At 35.7% G+C, this 15,100-nt stretch overlaps 1 protein-coding gene across 1 annotated transcript in view; it reads right to left on the bottom strand.

The window, feature by feature from the left end:
• The window catches only part of KPNA1 (karyopherin subunit alpha 1), an 82,330-nt gene that overhangs the window by 13,860 nt on the left and 53,370 nt on the right, over positions 1-15,100 (bottom strand). Inside the window, exons 6-11 of the mRNA XM_059064395.2 lie at positions 8,879-9,010; positions 7,763-7,851; positions 7,317-7,416; positions 6,592-6,755; positions 5,048-5,126; positions 794-919 (exon numbers count right to left, since the gene is read on the bottom strand). Of these exons, the coding sequence (XP_058920378.1) occupies positions 794-919; positions 5,048-5,126; positions 6,592-6,755; positions 7,317-7,416; positions 7,763-7,851; positions 8,879-9,010 (690 nt within the window). The remainder of the gene's footprint in view (positions 1-793; positions 920-5,047; positions 5,127-6,591; positions 6,756-7,316; positions 7,417-7,762; positions 7,852-8,878; positions 9,011-15,100) is intronic.

Below are 15,100 nucleotides of genomic sequence, written 5' to 3'. Positions count from 1 at the left end.
ATGCCACAGTTATGAATCTCAGTCCCTGACAGCCTCCTGGGGATGACTAACCATGATTTCCTGGTCAAGAACTCTTTCTATTACACCACTGAAGGAAGTCAGTAAAATTTAGTGGAAAGGCGCTTCATCTTGGTCCTGTCATTTACTAGAAGTACCCTTGAGCAAATCATTTTATTTCTCTGAGCCTCAGTTTCATCTTTAATTGCGAATCTTGGGTTAGATGACCTCCACGATTCCACTCAGCTCAAAGTCCCATAAGTCTATGGTATATCTTTTCCAACTCATTATTCCAGCCTTTCTCATGGCCTATTCTAAACCATTTGGCCCACGGCTTAGCCTTTCACTTGGATTACTCTCCCACTAATACAAGGACAAAAGTAAAGGGCAGATAACCATTTAGAGAAAACTGGGTCCCCAAAGAGTCATGAAAAATTGAAGCAATCCAACACATGGGTCCACTAGAAAAGAAATATTTTATTTGGCAAGAGTAAAGCCAATCTGTTTAGCATAAAGTCCATCAAAACATTTTGAAAATACAAGATACTATTTCTCAGATCTTGACAAATCATCAAATATTAAAGGCAAAGAGAAAAAACCAAGGCCTAAGTGTAAGTTTCAAAAGATTTAACCTCTATAATGTTGGATTAAAAAACGTAAGTAGACTAATAAATAAGACAACATTGGAAATTAGTGTTCTCCAAGGCAATAATGAAAAATTATACATACTTTAAAGGCTGACTGAAAAAAAACCTTAATAAAAATACAGAAAAAAAGACAGGTGCTATGAGATTACCTGGATCTGTGCCCTATTTCCAGCTGTGATGTTAGATATTGTCCAACATGCTTCCTTTTTGATAGACTCCTTTGGGCTACTCAGCAAATGCAATAAACTCTGCAGAGCTGAGCAATTCAAAATTACCTAAAGAAAAAAGTTTGAAAATTTTACTTATTGTATTAATCCAAACTGAAGTAAACCTTTAACTCAAAGACTTTATTTTCGGAAAATACAGACAAAGAAATAACATCTCTCCTTGAAATATGAGAAATAACTTTATATATGTAAAAAAGTATTCACTGCTAATAAGAATTCATTTCTAAGATTATCAAAGCAGTTTCATTATATACACTCACAACTGCTAAACATACTTAATATGGCACAATATGCCTTATTCACTTTCCTATGTCTACAGCATATTAAAATGTCTTTTAGCTGTGACGAAATGAGAGAGTGGCAGGGACATATATACACTACCAAATGTAAATTAGATAGCTAGTGGGAACCTGCCGCATAGCACAGGGAGATCACCTCTGTGCTTTGTGACCACCTAAAGGGGTGGGATAGGGAGGGTGGGAGTGAGGGTGATGCAAAAGGGAAGAGATATGGGAATATATGTATATGTATAACTGATTCACTTTGTTGTAAAGGAAAAACCAACACACTATTGTAAAACAGTTATATTCCAATAAAGATGTTTAAAAAAATAAAAAAATTAAAATAAAATAAAATAGCTTCCCACCAGGAAAAAAAAAAAAAAGAATTAGTCAGAGGTTTTAAGAATAAACAAAGTGTTATGCATAAAAAAATTTAAAAATAAATAAAAATAAAATAAAATGTCTTTTGGGTAAATGTATCAAGTGGCCAGAAATTCATAAGTGGTCTCAGATTTTTAAGTCTTCTGATAATTCTCTACCTGGAAGTCAAGGTATCAATACATGCTTAGTTAAGTATACCAGGTGCTTTATGGGATACAAAGATTAAAAGTATATGCCCCCAGCTATCAAACAGCTTACAAAGGCGAGGAAGATAAGACAAATATACATGAACAAGGAGATCTACTCTACCAGAAACTAAAATCATAAAGTTATAATGATTAAAATAATATGTGACAGGCTCAAGAATCAATCACTGAACAAAAGAATAGCATATCCAGTCTAGAAATAAATACAAGTATTTATAAAGAATTAATAAGTATGTAATAAAATTAATCCTTTCTTCCTCCAATGACTGGTAGTCTTATTTAATAGATGGTACTAGAATAAGGGGTAACTAGTTGAAAATTTTTAAAAAATCAATTCTTAACCCCAAACAGTTAGTAAAATAAATCTGCAACCTATTTAAAGAGTAAATATAAAAAAGAAACCATAAAGCAGAAGAAAATATTAGTTAATAGCTGGTTTGGGGACAGTGAAGGACTTTCCAAGCATAAAAACAATAGAAGAAATTATAGGGGAAAAATTAAAATTTCACCAAATAGAAATTTTTGCATGTCAAAAACTCATATGAAAATTAAAATGCACACCACACAATGTGAAAAAGTATTTGCAATGGAAAAAAGCATTGCTGTCTTTAATATGTAAATTGGTAAGAGAAACTACATTTTTAATAGAAAATTACCTCACAAAGTAACAAAAGAAATGCAAATTAAAATGAAGCCAATTTTTGCCTATTAAATTAACTCAAAAAATAACAAAACTTGTGGTTTAACAGGTACAGTCTTTCCAAATTAACAGTGTGAAAGACATCACAAAGCATTTTTAAATGCCAAAGATGTGGTGTGGAAAATAAGCATGTCAGAAGTTAAAGAATACCTGGGGAGGAGTATTAGTAAGGAAAAAAACACTTCATGGGAGGGGGTTGGGGGGGAAACACCTTGAAACACAGACAGGATTTCATAAGCAAAGAAGAGGGAGGACACAGCAGACAGAAGGGTTAGAAATGAAAAAATGCTGAAATGGTTCTTTATCTCACAGGCATTAAAGAAGCTCATTGTTTCTAGGAGGAAAATAATGTGAACAAAGTTATTTTAGGAAAGATTAAGCTGTTATTAGGAAGAATACACTAAGAGGGGTAAATGCCTGGGAGAGCAGGAGGATGAATAAGACAGGTACAGCAACAACCCCTGCATGTGAGAAAACAGGGCCCAAACTAAGGTAATCAGATGTGGATCTAGAAACACTAAGAATCAGTAAGACCTGCTGACTTGCTATACAAAGTGTGAGAGATGGAGACACCAAATATGACTGCAAAGTTTCAAGACTGGGTGAACAGTTGTACCATTAACTGAAATGGGAAAAACCAAGATGAGAAGGCGAGACAGGTACTGGAGACATGGGACTGGAACTTGAGAGAGGTTGGAACTAGATGTATAGGTTCAGAACTTCATTTATTCAGTAAATATTTTCTGAGTCTCTATACACTGTGCCAGGGACTATTGTAGAAGCAACAAAAATGATGAAGAATGACACAGTTCCACCTTTACAAGCTTACAATCTAGTAGACAGTTACAATACAGTGTGGTAAGTGCTATGATGGATGAAAAAAAAACAAGGAGCGCCTAATTTAAGAGTCAGCTTCTCGGAGAAAATGTTAATAGCAGGACTTGAAGAATGAAAAGGCATTAGTGGCAGAGTGAGGATTTGTGTGAGGGACTGGTCAGAATGGGGATGGGGATGGAAGCATAAGTTCCATGCAGAGGGAAGCAAGCCATGTGTTAAATCTCAGAAGTGAGCGTGGTCATAGCTAATACAGCGGAACAAACATGGCAAAAGCACAGAGGGTGGCATGGGAGGGGGCAGACAGAAACTTTTTCTGAATAGCAAATATACCAATATGGTTTTAAAATTCAGAAAATAAAAAGGACTATATAGTTAAAAGCCTCCTTTCCATTCCTATACCCCAGCTACCTGGTTCTCCACAGAGACAACCAATGTTATTAGTTTCCTGTGTATGCTTCCTGAGAAATTTTATGCAAATACAATCAAAAACATACTTTGTTTTCTTCTCCTCTCCTCCCTGCCCGTTTTTTACACAAATGGTAATATATCCTACATACTATTCTGCCCCTTGTTTTTCTTTTTAAACAACAGAACCTAGAAACCTTTCCATACACATGTCTATTAGCTCCTTCATTCTGTTGCACAGCATTTCATTATACAGGTGCCAGATTTTAAAGGATCTTAAACACTGTCCAAGGACAATAGGGGGCCATAAAAAGATTTTAAGAAAATGACACGATCAAATTTGCATTTTATAAGCATCCTTCTAGTGATATGGGAATGGTACAAGAAATTTCTGAACTAAGCACTGCAAGGAATGAGTAGAAGTGGCAGTCATTTGTGACTGATGAGAAAGCTGGCAGAAAGGGAATAAACAAACTAACGTCCAGGTTTTTGGCTTGGGTAACTGTTGGGGCCATTCACTGAGACAGGAACGTAAGTAAGCAGAGATCCAGATACACCAGGAAAACTAATGAGTTCCCTTGTGGACAGAATAAATTTAAAGTTAAATATTAAGAGTTGGAAGACACCTGAGAACAAATTCAGTCTCCTAATTTTAGAGATTAGAAAAGTGAAGATATTAAATGTCTTGCTGAAAGTCAGAGCTGGCTAAGAAAGAGCTAAGGCTAAAACTAATCCCCTCCAGGGGATAATCCCATAAACAGAAAAGAACAGGTAAAGGAACTTGCTAAGGAGAAATAAATGGTCAATGAGGCAGAAGACCCAAAATACTTCAACACCACAGAAGCCTAGGAAGATAATTTTAAGGATGATGCCAATGCATCTGAGAGATCAAGAAGAAAAATGGCTAGAACAATCCACTGTGTGTGATGTATCTTGATATAAAATTTGGATGGAATAGAAGGTGACATTAAGAACTAGGAGGGAAGATACTTCTCACATAGGAAACTTACCGTGTACAAAAAGGAGGAAGCCATCAGGGAAGATAAGATGAAGATGACAGAAAGGATGCTACTACAGGCTTCTGATGTTCACAAGAACCCCTTCAAGTAGAAGTAGTGGGAAATAAACCAAACCAAAAGGATAAGTTACATCATAGGGGAACCCAAAATTGCCACAAAGCAATAGGTCAAGACAGAGATAGTGAAGGTACTGAAAGTAGTTGTCAAAGCCAACACTTTTAACAAACATTAATGAAACAAAGTATCATTTCTCCCCATGGAGTTAAATACTGTAACAGAAACATAATCATGAGGGGTCAATCTGCTATTTCTGAAAGAAAGAAGAAATAGTTACCATTTATTCATACCTGTGTCTGAATATCATCACCTGTGACAATGTTTCCCACAGCTCGCAAAGCAGGAGAAACCACTTTATAATCATTATGCCTGCAACCATAAAAAGATGTGTTATATCCAACAGTTCTATCTTTAATCTCTTTTCTTTAGGGCTGAAACCCAAAAGAAATTAATATGTGATCTGTTCTTGGAGCAGAAAGGTACCTATGATGGTTATTAAAGGAACCCTATCATGATGAGGAAATGTTTTTGGTGTCCCCAAGAAAGGCTGTCTTTCCTTTTGCTTAGTATTTTTGGATAAAAACTACAAATCTGTTCTAATAACCCTTCCCAGGTATTCAATCACCTGGAGTCCAAGTTTTCCCTCTCATTCATTAATGCAGGTTTCATTTCCTCTTACTTGGTCTCTATGGTTGCTGAGATAATGGAAAGAGATAGTAACATTTATACAGCACTTTTAAGTTTTACAAATCATTTAATTTTCACAGGAATAAAATTATATCAACAGTTGAGCTAACTTGAAGCCAGGCTTCATACTTCAAATAGTAGACTCTTTCTACTAAACCTCAGCTGACTTACTGGTCTGAAAAACCCCTCCACAAATCTTTTATATATCTGAAGACAGATATTAAGTCTTGATTTCAGGCTAAGTAAGTTAATATCCTTTAACTTTCCTTAAATATCTTATTTTCTCTCCCCTTTAATGAGATTGATCACTCTTCTCAAAACTATGCCAGTTTCTCCACATTTAAGATCCGATGACTAAAAAGAAATGGTTAAAATATTTAGTAATCTAGAGACTAAAGAGTACAAAAGGTTACTCTCCCAGATTCTAAATGATGTACTTCTGGGTCCTCCAGCATTATATTGCTTTTGATTCACAATAGCATTATGCCACTGATCCGTACCCAGTCTATAACCCCAGAGTTTTATATTCTATATATTATACTATCTAATTCATTCCACATGTCATCTTTGGGGCAATATTTCCTTGCATCTACTTTGTACTTACTCCAATAACTTTCACATGACTTGTAATTATACTATTTCCCCATTATGTCATCACTCTAATTTTTTTCTTCGATATTGTTTTCTAAAAATTTGATTAATACAGTCTCAAATTATTTACGCCATCAGTAAATTTTCCACTTCATAAATGAAAGGCATCACAAAGAGATATAGCAAAATAAAATTCAAAGTCTGACACTAGTCTAGGTTAAGCTCTAAATGAGACAAAAAGATGAAGAAATGACTGTTTTTAGTGGCAGGGTGCCTTCTGCTATCCAGTGGTTGGTCTCAGGTCATTAATCATGAGCTAGAATTACACAGATCAAAGTTTTCCAAATGTTTCTGCTAAAGGGCTGCTTACAGCAGAAGAGTGAGAGGTTCTTTATAACCCTCAAAACAATCAAACAGATCTGACATGAGTATAAAAAAGTAACAAGACAGTAGCCTAAAGCACAATAAATCAGTATAATGCATTAATATTTGAGTATCAGCAACTAGAAAACTAATATTAGAGACAAAAGAACAGACACACTTTAAGATATCTTACATCAGCAGCTCCACAAGTCTCCTACATACTCCTGCATCTATGACTGCTTGAATTTTATCATTGGGTCCATCTGATAGATATGAGAGGGCCCAGCAGGCATCAGCCAGTACATCAGTGTCACTGACAAACAGCAACCAGGAAAGCACATTCAGACAGGGGGAAACCTATAAAGGGAAGATGATATGATTATGAAATTCAACAGAATAAAAGCAAGAAATGAGGGGGGAAACTCCAGAAAGCAACCAGGCACACACCTGGTGACTTCTGGTGTGATTAATACTTCTGGAGATGGAGCAGTAAGTGGCCAAGTGACATTTCCATCTTTGGGAATGCTGTCAATAACCTTGCAGTTTACTTTGATGAGGTAGTCAGAGCCCAAGGAAAACAATTTCAAAGAGCAAAGTTGAATATATACCAATTCTCAGAGTGAGATTCCTTGTCAAAACACTCTGTGGATCAGAGAGGTAAAGGAATTTTCCTAAGTGTTAAAGCTAGGAAATTCTGCATTTTAGATACTTTGTTACAAACAAAAGATGCCATGTTTTTAAGAGTAATTCAGAGCTTTTTAGAGACAGTGAAAATTTATTCCAAATTCAAACAAAAATAAACAAAAAGACCTATTTTTCTAGAAACAAATTATTCTCTTTCTATTCACATTAATATGGGTTCTTAGACTCTTTTAACTGTACTTTTTTCTGACAATTTCCCACAAGCATAATCCTTACCTTTGCAAATTCTGGAGGGGGACTTTTCCCTCTACAGAGATTAGACAAAGCCCATACTGCATTCCGGGTCATGGTCAGGCGGTTTTGCTTTGAAAATAACCTATAAGCATAATGATGCAATGGTAAATGATATAATGGGCATTAATTATCTGATGGCATAATATAAATATTTAACCACTTAATGCTATTGATAAACAGATGTCTTCAAAACAGCTCTTCTTCACAACAATAAAGCTTAATTAATTCTAACACAAGGAATTCAAAATTTTGGCACTTGAATAAGATAGGATGCCCAAGGAAATGATCTGAACTAGTAAGAAAATATGAAATAATGAATAATGAAAAGTAACACTAGGAAATCCAAAATGATTTCCAAAGATGCACTGCTTTCTGAGGAACTACCCATATTTTTATTACTCACACAAAAAAAAGAAAAAGAAACTTACTGCAGCAGAGGGGGAAGAATATTGCAGTCTAAAACATAGTCCCTGCACATGGTACTATCTCCAGCAATGTTGCCAAGAGCCCAGACTGCCTGTGAAAGAATTATTTATTAATGACAGGTTGTAGAGTTTAATTTTCTCATAATTCTTTCAAAAAAGATGCCAACATGTCACAATAACTCTTTACAAAATTATACAGTAGTTAATCAACATATTATACATGGACATTAACTATTAAAACCCCTAAGTTCACTCAACAGGGAGTCAAATGAAATAGTTGTGGGATTGGTGGAAGAAGATCAATACTATTATATAAGTATACATGTGAATACTCATGGGAGTAAACTTATTAAAAGAAGGTACCAGTTCTTATACATATTCTTAATCTTAGGGGGCCCTACCCTTAAGTAACATTCCATACAGCCCTTAGAACTTAGCAGAGATCCAAGTGGCTTACTCAGCTGATTACAAATGTATTTTAAGCTTGCTTACAAAAGAAAACAGTGAGCCAAGAATTTAAGAGCAATCAAAATGCAGAAAACTTTACACAACTTTTGGGGATGATGGATATATTAATTATCTTGACTGTAATGACAGTTTCATGGGTATATACATATGTCAAAACTTATCATATTATACACTTTAAACATATGCAGTTTACTGTAGGTTGATTACACCTCAATAAAGCTGTAGAAGAAAGTCATATTCATTTAGTAATGATTTATATTTATGAATTTGACAAATTTTGCAGTAATTAAAATTTCATGTCTTCTAAGTGATTTTCTGCACAAAAGTGGCAAAGACTTGCTACATCAATCAACACTAGAGATTACTACAAGAAAAAACTCAGTAACTGCTTACATGGTCTAAAATGTATATCTACAGGACTTAAAGAATTTCAGGGTTGGAAGGGAAAAATGGTTTTATGTTTCTAGGAGAAATTCTGCCTATATTCACTATGAAATTTTCTATGTTGGTTAAGTTTAGATTTCTAGAACACTCCCTGTGATGAACCATGGATTGTCATATCCAAATGGTAAAACTGAGACTCTGAATAGAAGAGTGAAGGGAAAAATTGTATTCTTTGACCCGCTTCTATTTACTTGTTTCATTTTTTACCTGCTCCTGGACATCTTCAAACTCTGAGCTGAGCAACTCTATGAAGATAGGCACAGCTCCTGCCTGAATCACAATCCGGGTCTGAAGAGAATTTCCTGAAGCAATATTTGTCAGTACCCAAGCTGACTCAAACTATAAAGATAAAAATAATTTCATTATCTTATTAGAATTTAATAGCTTGTTTACTTATAACAATAAGGTTTTCTGTGCATGAAGAAAAGAATCTGAGATCATTATTTACACATAATCCATCAGGTAAATACTATATGAATACTCAGAGTGTCTAAAATTTCAGATCAAGGCAGAGCTGACATAAGACCGTAAGAAGAATGAGGGAATGCTTCATATACTGACATGGAATTATCTCCCAAGATATAAATGGAGGAAAAATAAAAAAGAAAAACAATGTACATTAATATGGTACCATACTGTATTTTCCAAAAGGGTTAAGAAGGAATATATATGCATTAATTTACTTATTGTACAGAATATCTCTTGAAGGAGTCACAATAAACTGTAAATACCTGTCACTTACATAGAGAGCTCGAGGTGAATGGGAAACAAGTATGGGAAGGATAGGCACTTACAGTAAAGCCTTTATGTACCTTTTGGCCTTAAACCATGTTTATTATCTAATAAAAATAAAATTAAATAATTTCTATGAAATGGGCAGAGTGAAATGGGGAAAGAATACAAGTGTAAAATGTGTAAAATATAGGCAGAGTGAAAAAGGCAGAAGACAATTTAAATGATAAGTAGTCTGAAAGGAGTTAACAGGCATACAACTAACAGAAATGGCAACTTCAGAGCATAAAAGCTTCCAATAAATGAGAAGTCTCCAAACGAAGGCACAGAGGTAAGACTTTTTGAAAAAGAGCATTCTTAAAGGTTGATACTGGTGAACAGTATGAAGGAAATTATGGCCAACAAAAAATACAGCACGTTATTAATTCTACACATCTCTACAGTAACTTTACTCTTTAGCCTAATATGATGAAATCCAAGAATGACATCTTAAAATCCAAGAATGAACTCTTACATTACAATTCTATTTAGAGTTCTTAATTAAATTTTAGTTTTGTTTCCTTCTCCTGTTCTGTCTTCTATTTAATATTCTTTAATGAAGCACATATGGGGGGAAAAAAAATTCAGTGACATGCCCCTTGAGTGAGAAATCAATAAAAAGTCATCAAGAGATGGAGCTGTGACTCCTTTAAGCTTTTGGGTCAATTGAAAGGCAGTTGTCATATGGAAAACTAAATCATCAATCACTTGGGGTACGGGAAAATTAAAGAAATGGGAAGGCAATCTGATTAGCCCAGTCCAAAGTTACATGAATGATAGTAAATTTATAGCAGAAGACACTGAAAGAAGGGATATTCAAAGAAACCTAAAATTTGATATACAGAAGTGAAATAAAGCGGTCTGATAGTTAGGACACTGATATTACAGCAGCAGGGAGGTCAGACTAGGAGCACCACAGTTAAACATTTTTTTGCCTGATAACTCTTTGCTATAAGAGAAGTTCAGGAGACTTTTAAACACTGAGTATCACAAAATAAAAACTCATATCACCTCTGTAATTAAATTACTACTCAAACCAATGTTCAAAACCTTTTCAATCTGTCTGAATTGAAACTTGACATTTATACAGTACTTTATATTTTCAAAGCATTATTCACATACTCTCAGGTGTTCCTTACAACAACCCAGAGAAACCTGGCTTTTCTAGTTTATGAATGAGGAAACTATCAGAAAAAGATCCAAAGATCACTAATGATTTGAGTAATGCCAGTCAAAGAGAGCTAGATTACAGCCTCCTAATCTAGTAGGCTTATGGCCCCAACCACCACAGTTTCCTCTCTGAAACACACCTGTAACACTGACAAGAGTCTTCAATTGCTTGCAGTTTTGGTATCTAGGGCAAGAAATTTCAAATAATGATATGACAGATTATTTAGGGTATGCTAAAAAGAAAACACAGTTCACCTAAAATGTAGCTTCTTTTGCTTACTAGGAAAATGAACTAGTAAAAGAGACATATGAAATGGGTACAAAAGCAAACTTTCCTACAAGAAGAAAGGCTCAAAGTTCAACAGAGAGTCATCGGCATCTGAGACCATGTCAAAAAAATGAAAACTTTGAGGAAAAGCAACCTGTGAAGAATGAATAAGATCAGCATACATAGCAATCTATATCAAAGAGAAAAAGGTTTGCAGTGAGATTTTGATGCAAAAGAAATGGTGACAATAAACTGAGTAGATAAAAGATATATTAAAGAGTTATCAAGAAGAAGTTAGAATAATAACTGCTAAGTCAAACTGCTGTTTGTCTGATGAGGTTTAGCCCCAAAGGTCTTCCAGAAAAAGAGATTTCCAGATGCCACTGAAATGAATAAAATAGAGAAGCAAAACAAAATAGAGTGACAATGATTAGGAGAATGGAGAATAAGTAATAGCCAGAACATGAATGGAAGAAAATTGGCAATTAGGACTTCTCAACAACAAAAAAAATGGACCAGAGTTATGTTTATCACTATGAAGTACATAACGATTATAACCTCTGAATGCAAAGAAGATTCAAGGTCTCTCTTGGTAAGAATGGAAATCAGAAAGTAGTTTTGCCATTACTGAGGAAAGAAGCAGATGAATAACTATAACCAGAGGGCCAGTGAAAACTCAAATCCTATTTATGGATTAATGAGGCATTAAAACACACACACACACACACACACACACACACACACACACACACACACACACACACACACACGGTGCTGATTACTGTGATGTTTACCTTGTAAAAACTTATCAAGCTCTATTTGTGCAATTTTCTATACCCATGTTTGCATGTGTGACACGAGAAGGAGGTGGGAGGAGAGAGAGAGTGAGAGACAGAAACAGAGAAACAGAGAGAGAGGCAGAGAGAAAGAGAGACTGAGAATTCCTCATGAGTATAGACCCCTATTAAAGTGTTGGAAGAAGCAACTTTCAAATGTGTTTAGTATGTAAGTATGTTTTTAAAAAACTAGTTGTACTTTGAACTATGCAGTTCCTCTTTCACTGGGTATCACAGTCTTTATTTTTTTGAGTGGGGTGAACATTTCCGTCTCAGGTCCCAGACTAGATTTTAAGATGAAAGAGAGTTGCGAAATGGGAATGTCCAGAGTTGATACCAAAAACAATTGCATACAGTTATAGAAATGGCCAGAAAAGGTAATTTAAGTAACCATGCAACTCAAGAAAAACTCAGCAACATGATGAAATGAAAAAAACTTAAGAAATGGTAACACCTGAAGTAGTACCCAAAATTATTATAATCTTTACTCCTCTTTGTTGTTTTAAACTACTATATTCTTAGTGTTCCAAGAATGGCATCATGCAAGGAAACAACCTGTCATGCAGCTGTGATTGCTTACGAATTATAATTCCACTATTATTTTTCACTGTCCAGAACTTTCTAAATAAGGCTACAACTGAAATCTGAAGGGCACGCTGAAGATTTTGGTATGTCTCTCTTCCCTTTCTCAATCTCTACCTTCTGGTGCTCAGTTCCTTAAAATAAGGAAAATGAGAATCCAAAACTGAAGTACTTCTGACCTCCTATCAAGTTTCCCACTCCAGGTTGAAGTACGCCTGGTTCCCTTTCTCCATTTGGATCAGGACTCTGTTGCTGGCCACTTTGCCGGTTCCACTCTGGTTCCTAGCAAATGCCAGGCTCACCTGGAGAGCAAGTGAAAAGAGAGGCTCACATCAGAAAAATAAATCCAGATATCAAACTCTGCAGAGAACAGTGCCTGAGTCATCTGAGCAACCTTTTAAGATAGGCAGAGGGAGCAGTGAAGATGGGGAAAAAACACAGGAAGCTGAAGGCTTAACTGCAGTTTACCACATTAAGCTTTTAGTGTGGACACGAAAGGCAGAAATGGGAAAACTAAACCAATTTAATTCAAATTTACAACTTTAAGAGGAGTATCTGTTTAATGACTGGAACTAGGAGGCAATTTACTTATTTCTAGCTATTTTTATAAGCTTCTATAAGGTTTGGGAATACACCATCTCAGCACTGCAAAGGACAGTACAAAGATGTTGGACCTGGACTCAAAAAAACAAACCAAGTGGGCCCAGGGAATACACCATAAGGCAGACCAATCTCATGTCAAGGCTCTCATGTATGGCTGAGGCCTACATGTCACTGTGTTTGAGAATGCTATTAGTTAAACGGCACAGTCGGCTTGTAAAGTCCTAGATTCCACCCATATTCATCTCATTTGAGGGCAAGTAAGTATTTTGGTAGCACTGCCAAAAGCAGGCATTTTTATCTCCCTGGTTTGCAATATCCCACTGATAAGGAAAGCCAGAAAGAAGTGAAGAAACCCTTCACTAGGATTCACAGTTCTTTATCTATGGAATGAAGGGATTAAGTTTGTCCAGTGATTTATTATTGAGTTTAGCTATCATGACTCCATATTATTACTCTCTTTCTAGAAGAGAAATGGCAAACACCCCATTCCAAAGACACACTATTCAAATTTCTAATAAGCAGGTAGGAATATCATGGATAGCTCACATCCTAGCGCTCTCCAAGAAGACAGAGGAAGGAATACCCTCCAAGCTTCCCAGAGCATGTCTAATTATTTAACAATGAAGTCTCCTGGCTCTAAGGTCTCCATCAATATATTTGCTCCTCCTGCTTCTGGGGTAGTCAAGGTTACCCATTAGTCACACTGGAGAAAGAACACCATATTGTGCTTAAACGCACACAGAAGAAAAGCTGGGGATGATGACCTTTATATAATAAACAGGTTCGTTTTCTCTAGAGTCTTTGGATCGCTAAGGTGAAAATCATGAGGTGGTCACTTCCAGAGGAATCATTTCTCAATCTTAGGCTGCACAAGGGTGGAATCTGAGAATTCTGATAGAAGCAAATTAGAGATTTCTGAAGGCTTTCATCTTCAGATGTGTTAAGATACAAACTCTAGGACTACAAAATCAAAAATGATGTAGAATTTACATGTGTTAGCCAGGAGAGGGCACTGTCTGAGAGAATATACTGTGCTCTTTAGGGAATACTGGAGAAGGTAGGGATGGAGAAAGACCAAATTCTCTGACATTTTTCATTTTAGGACTAGAAAGTTATACCATCTTTCTTTAACACATTAAGAAACTAGACCTCTGCAACCACCTACTAAAAACTGCTAAATCCAGGAGTAAATTTAATTATCTCTGAATTACTCTCATTGTCAGAGACAGGATAGAAACATACTTCCACATGAACAAAATGATAATTTTCCCTACCTCCCTCTTCCTACAAAGCTTTTCAAATGATAAACTGCAGTAAGGCTCTTCATTTGGTCCCTCTGGTTCTCTTGATAGGTTGCTTAAGGGGCTCAGGCTCTGTTCTCTGCAGTACTGGTTGTCTGGATTTCCTTTTTTTCTGAGAAAAGTCCTCTTTCTTTGCTCTCTAGGTGAACCTGATTATTTTCCAGGTGTCTGGTGATCCTGGCCTTAGATGGGGACCAGAATTACAATCCAGGAAGCAGCTAACAAAACAGAATCTTAATTCAAATGAACTTGGGGATTAGTAAATGTCAAACTGGAGAAGAAAAACTGATGGGACACTGAAGTACTCTACCTTTTCTGGACTTCCTGTTTTTCCTCTGGAAGAAACTCATCACCGCAACAAAGAGAGTAAAAGAGAGAGAAGGATGGGATGGGAGGAAAGGAGAGAAAATATCAAGACAAAGCATCAAGTCTTATGAATTATCAATAATGCTCTGGATAGTAAGGAACCTGGGGAGAGGAGCTGTTACTTATACTTATAAAGATGCCCCAGTCCTTATTACACCCTTAGAGTAAGGCAAAGGTAAACATGGGGGTGAAAGTTATCTTTATGATTAACTTGTTATTAGCAAATATTTACTTGGAAAAATAACCCCATTTTGTAATCTATGTAGGACCTAACCAATCTTTATAGTTGCAGAATCTTTCTAAAGGGCCTGAGCCACTCAGATTAGATCCTACAAGTGAGAATTTAGGAATCACAGGTATTTGTTAAAGAATAACTCAGAAATTGATCCAGTTGGTTACTCCAAGGAAGTCTAGCTACTGAATTACTTAATTACTAGTTTACTTAAGATCCAACTTTATTCAGAACAATATAGTATTTTTAAATTTCTACGTAACTCCCAAGATGAGAGTCAGTTGACAGTTGGTTCTTTTT

Source organism: Kogia breviceps, chromosome 5 (assembly GCF_026419965.1).
Source record: "Kogia breviceps isolate mKogBre1 chromosome 5, mKogBre1 haplotype 1, whole genome shotgun sequence".
Classification (NCBI taxonomy): Eukaryota; Metazoa; Chordata; class Mammalia; order Artiodactyla; family Physeteridae; genus Kogia; species Kogia breviceps.
This window is presented reverse-complemented; position numbering and strand designations above follow the sequence as displayed.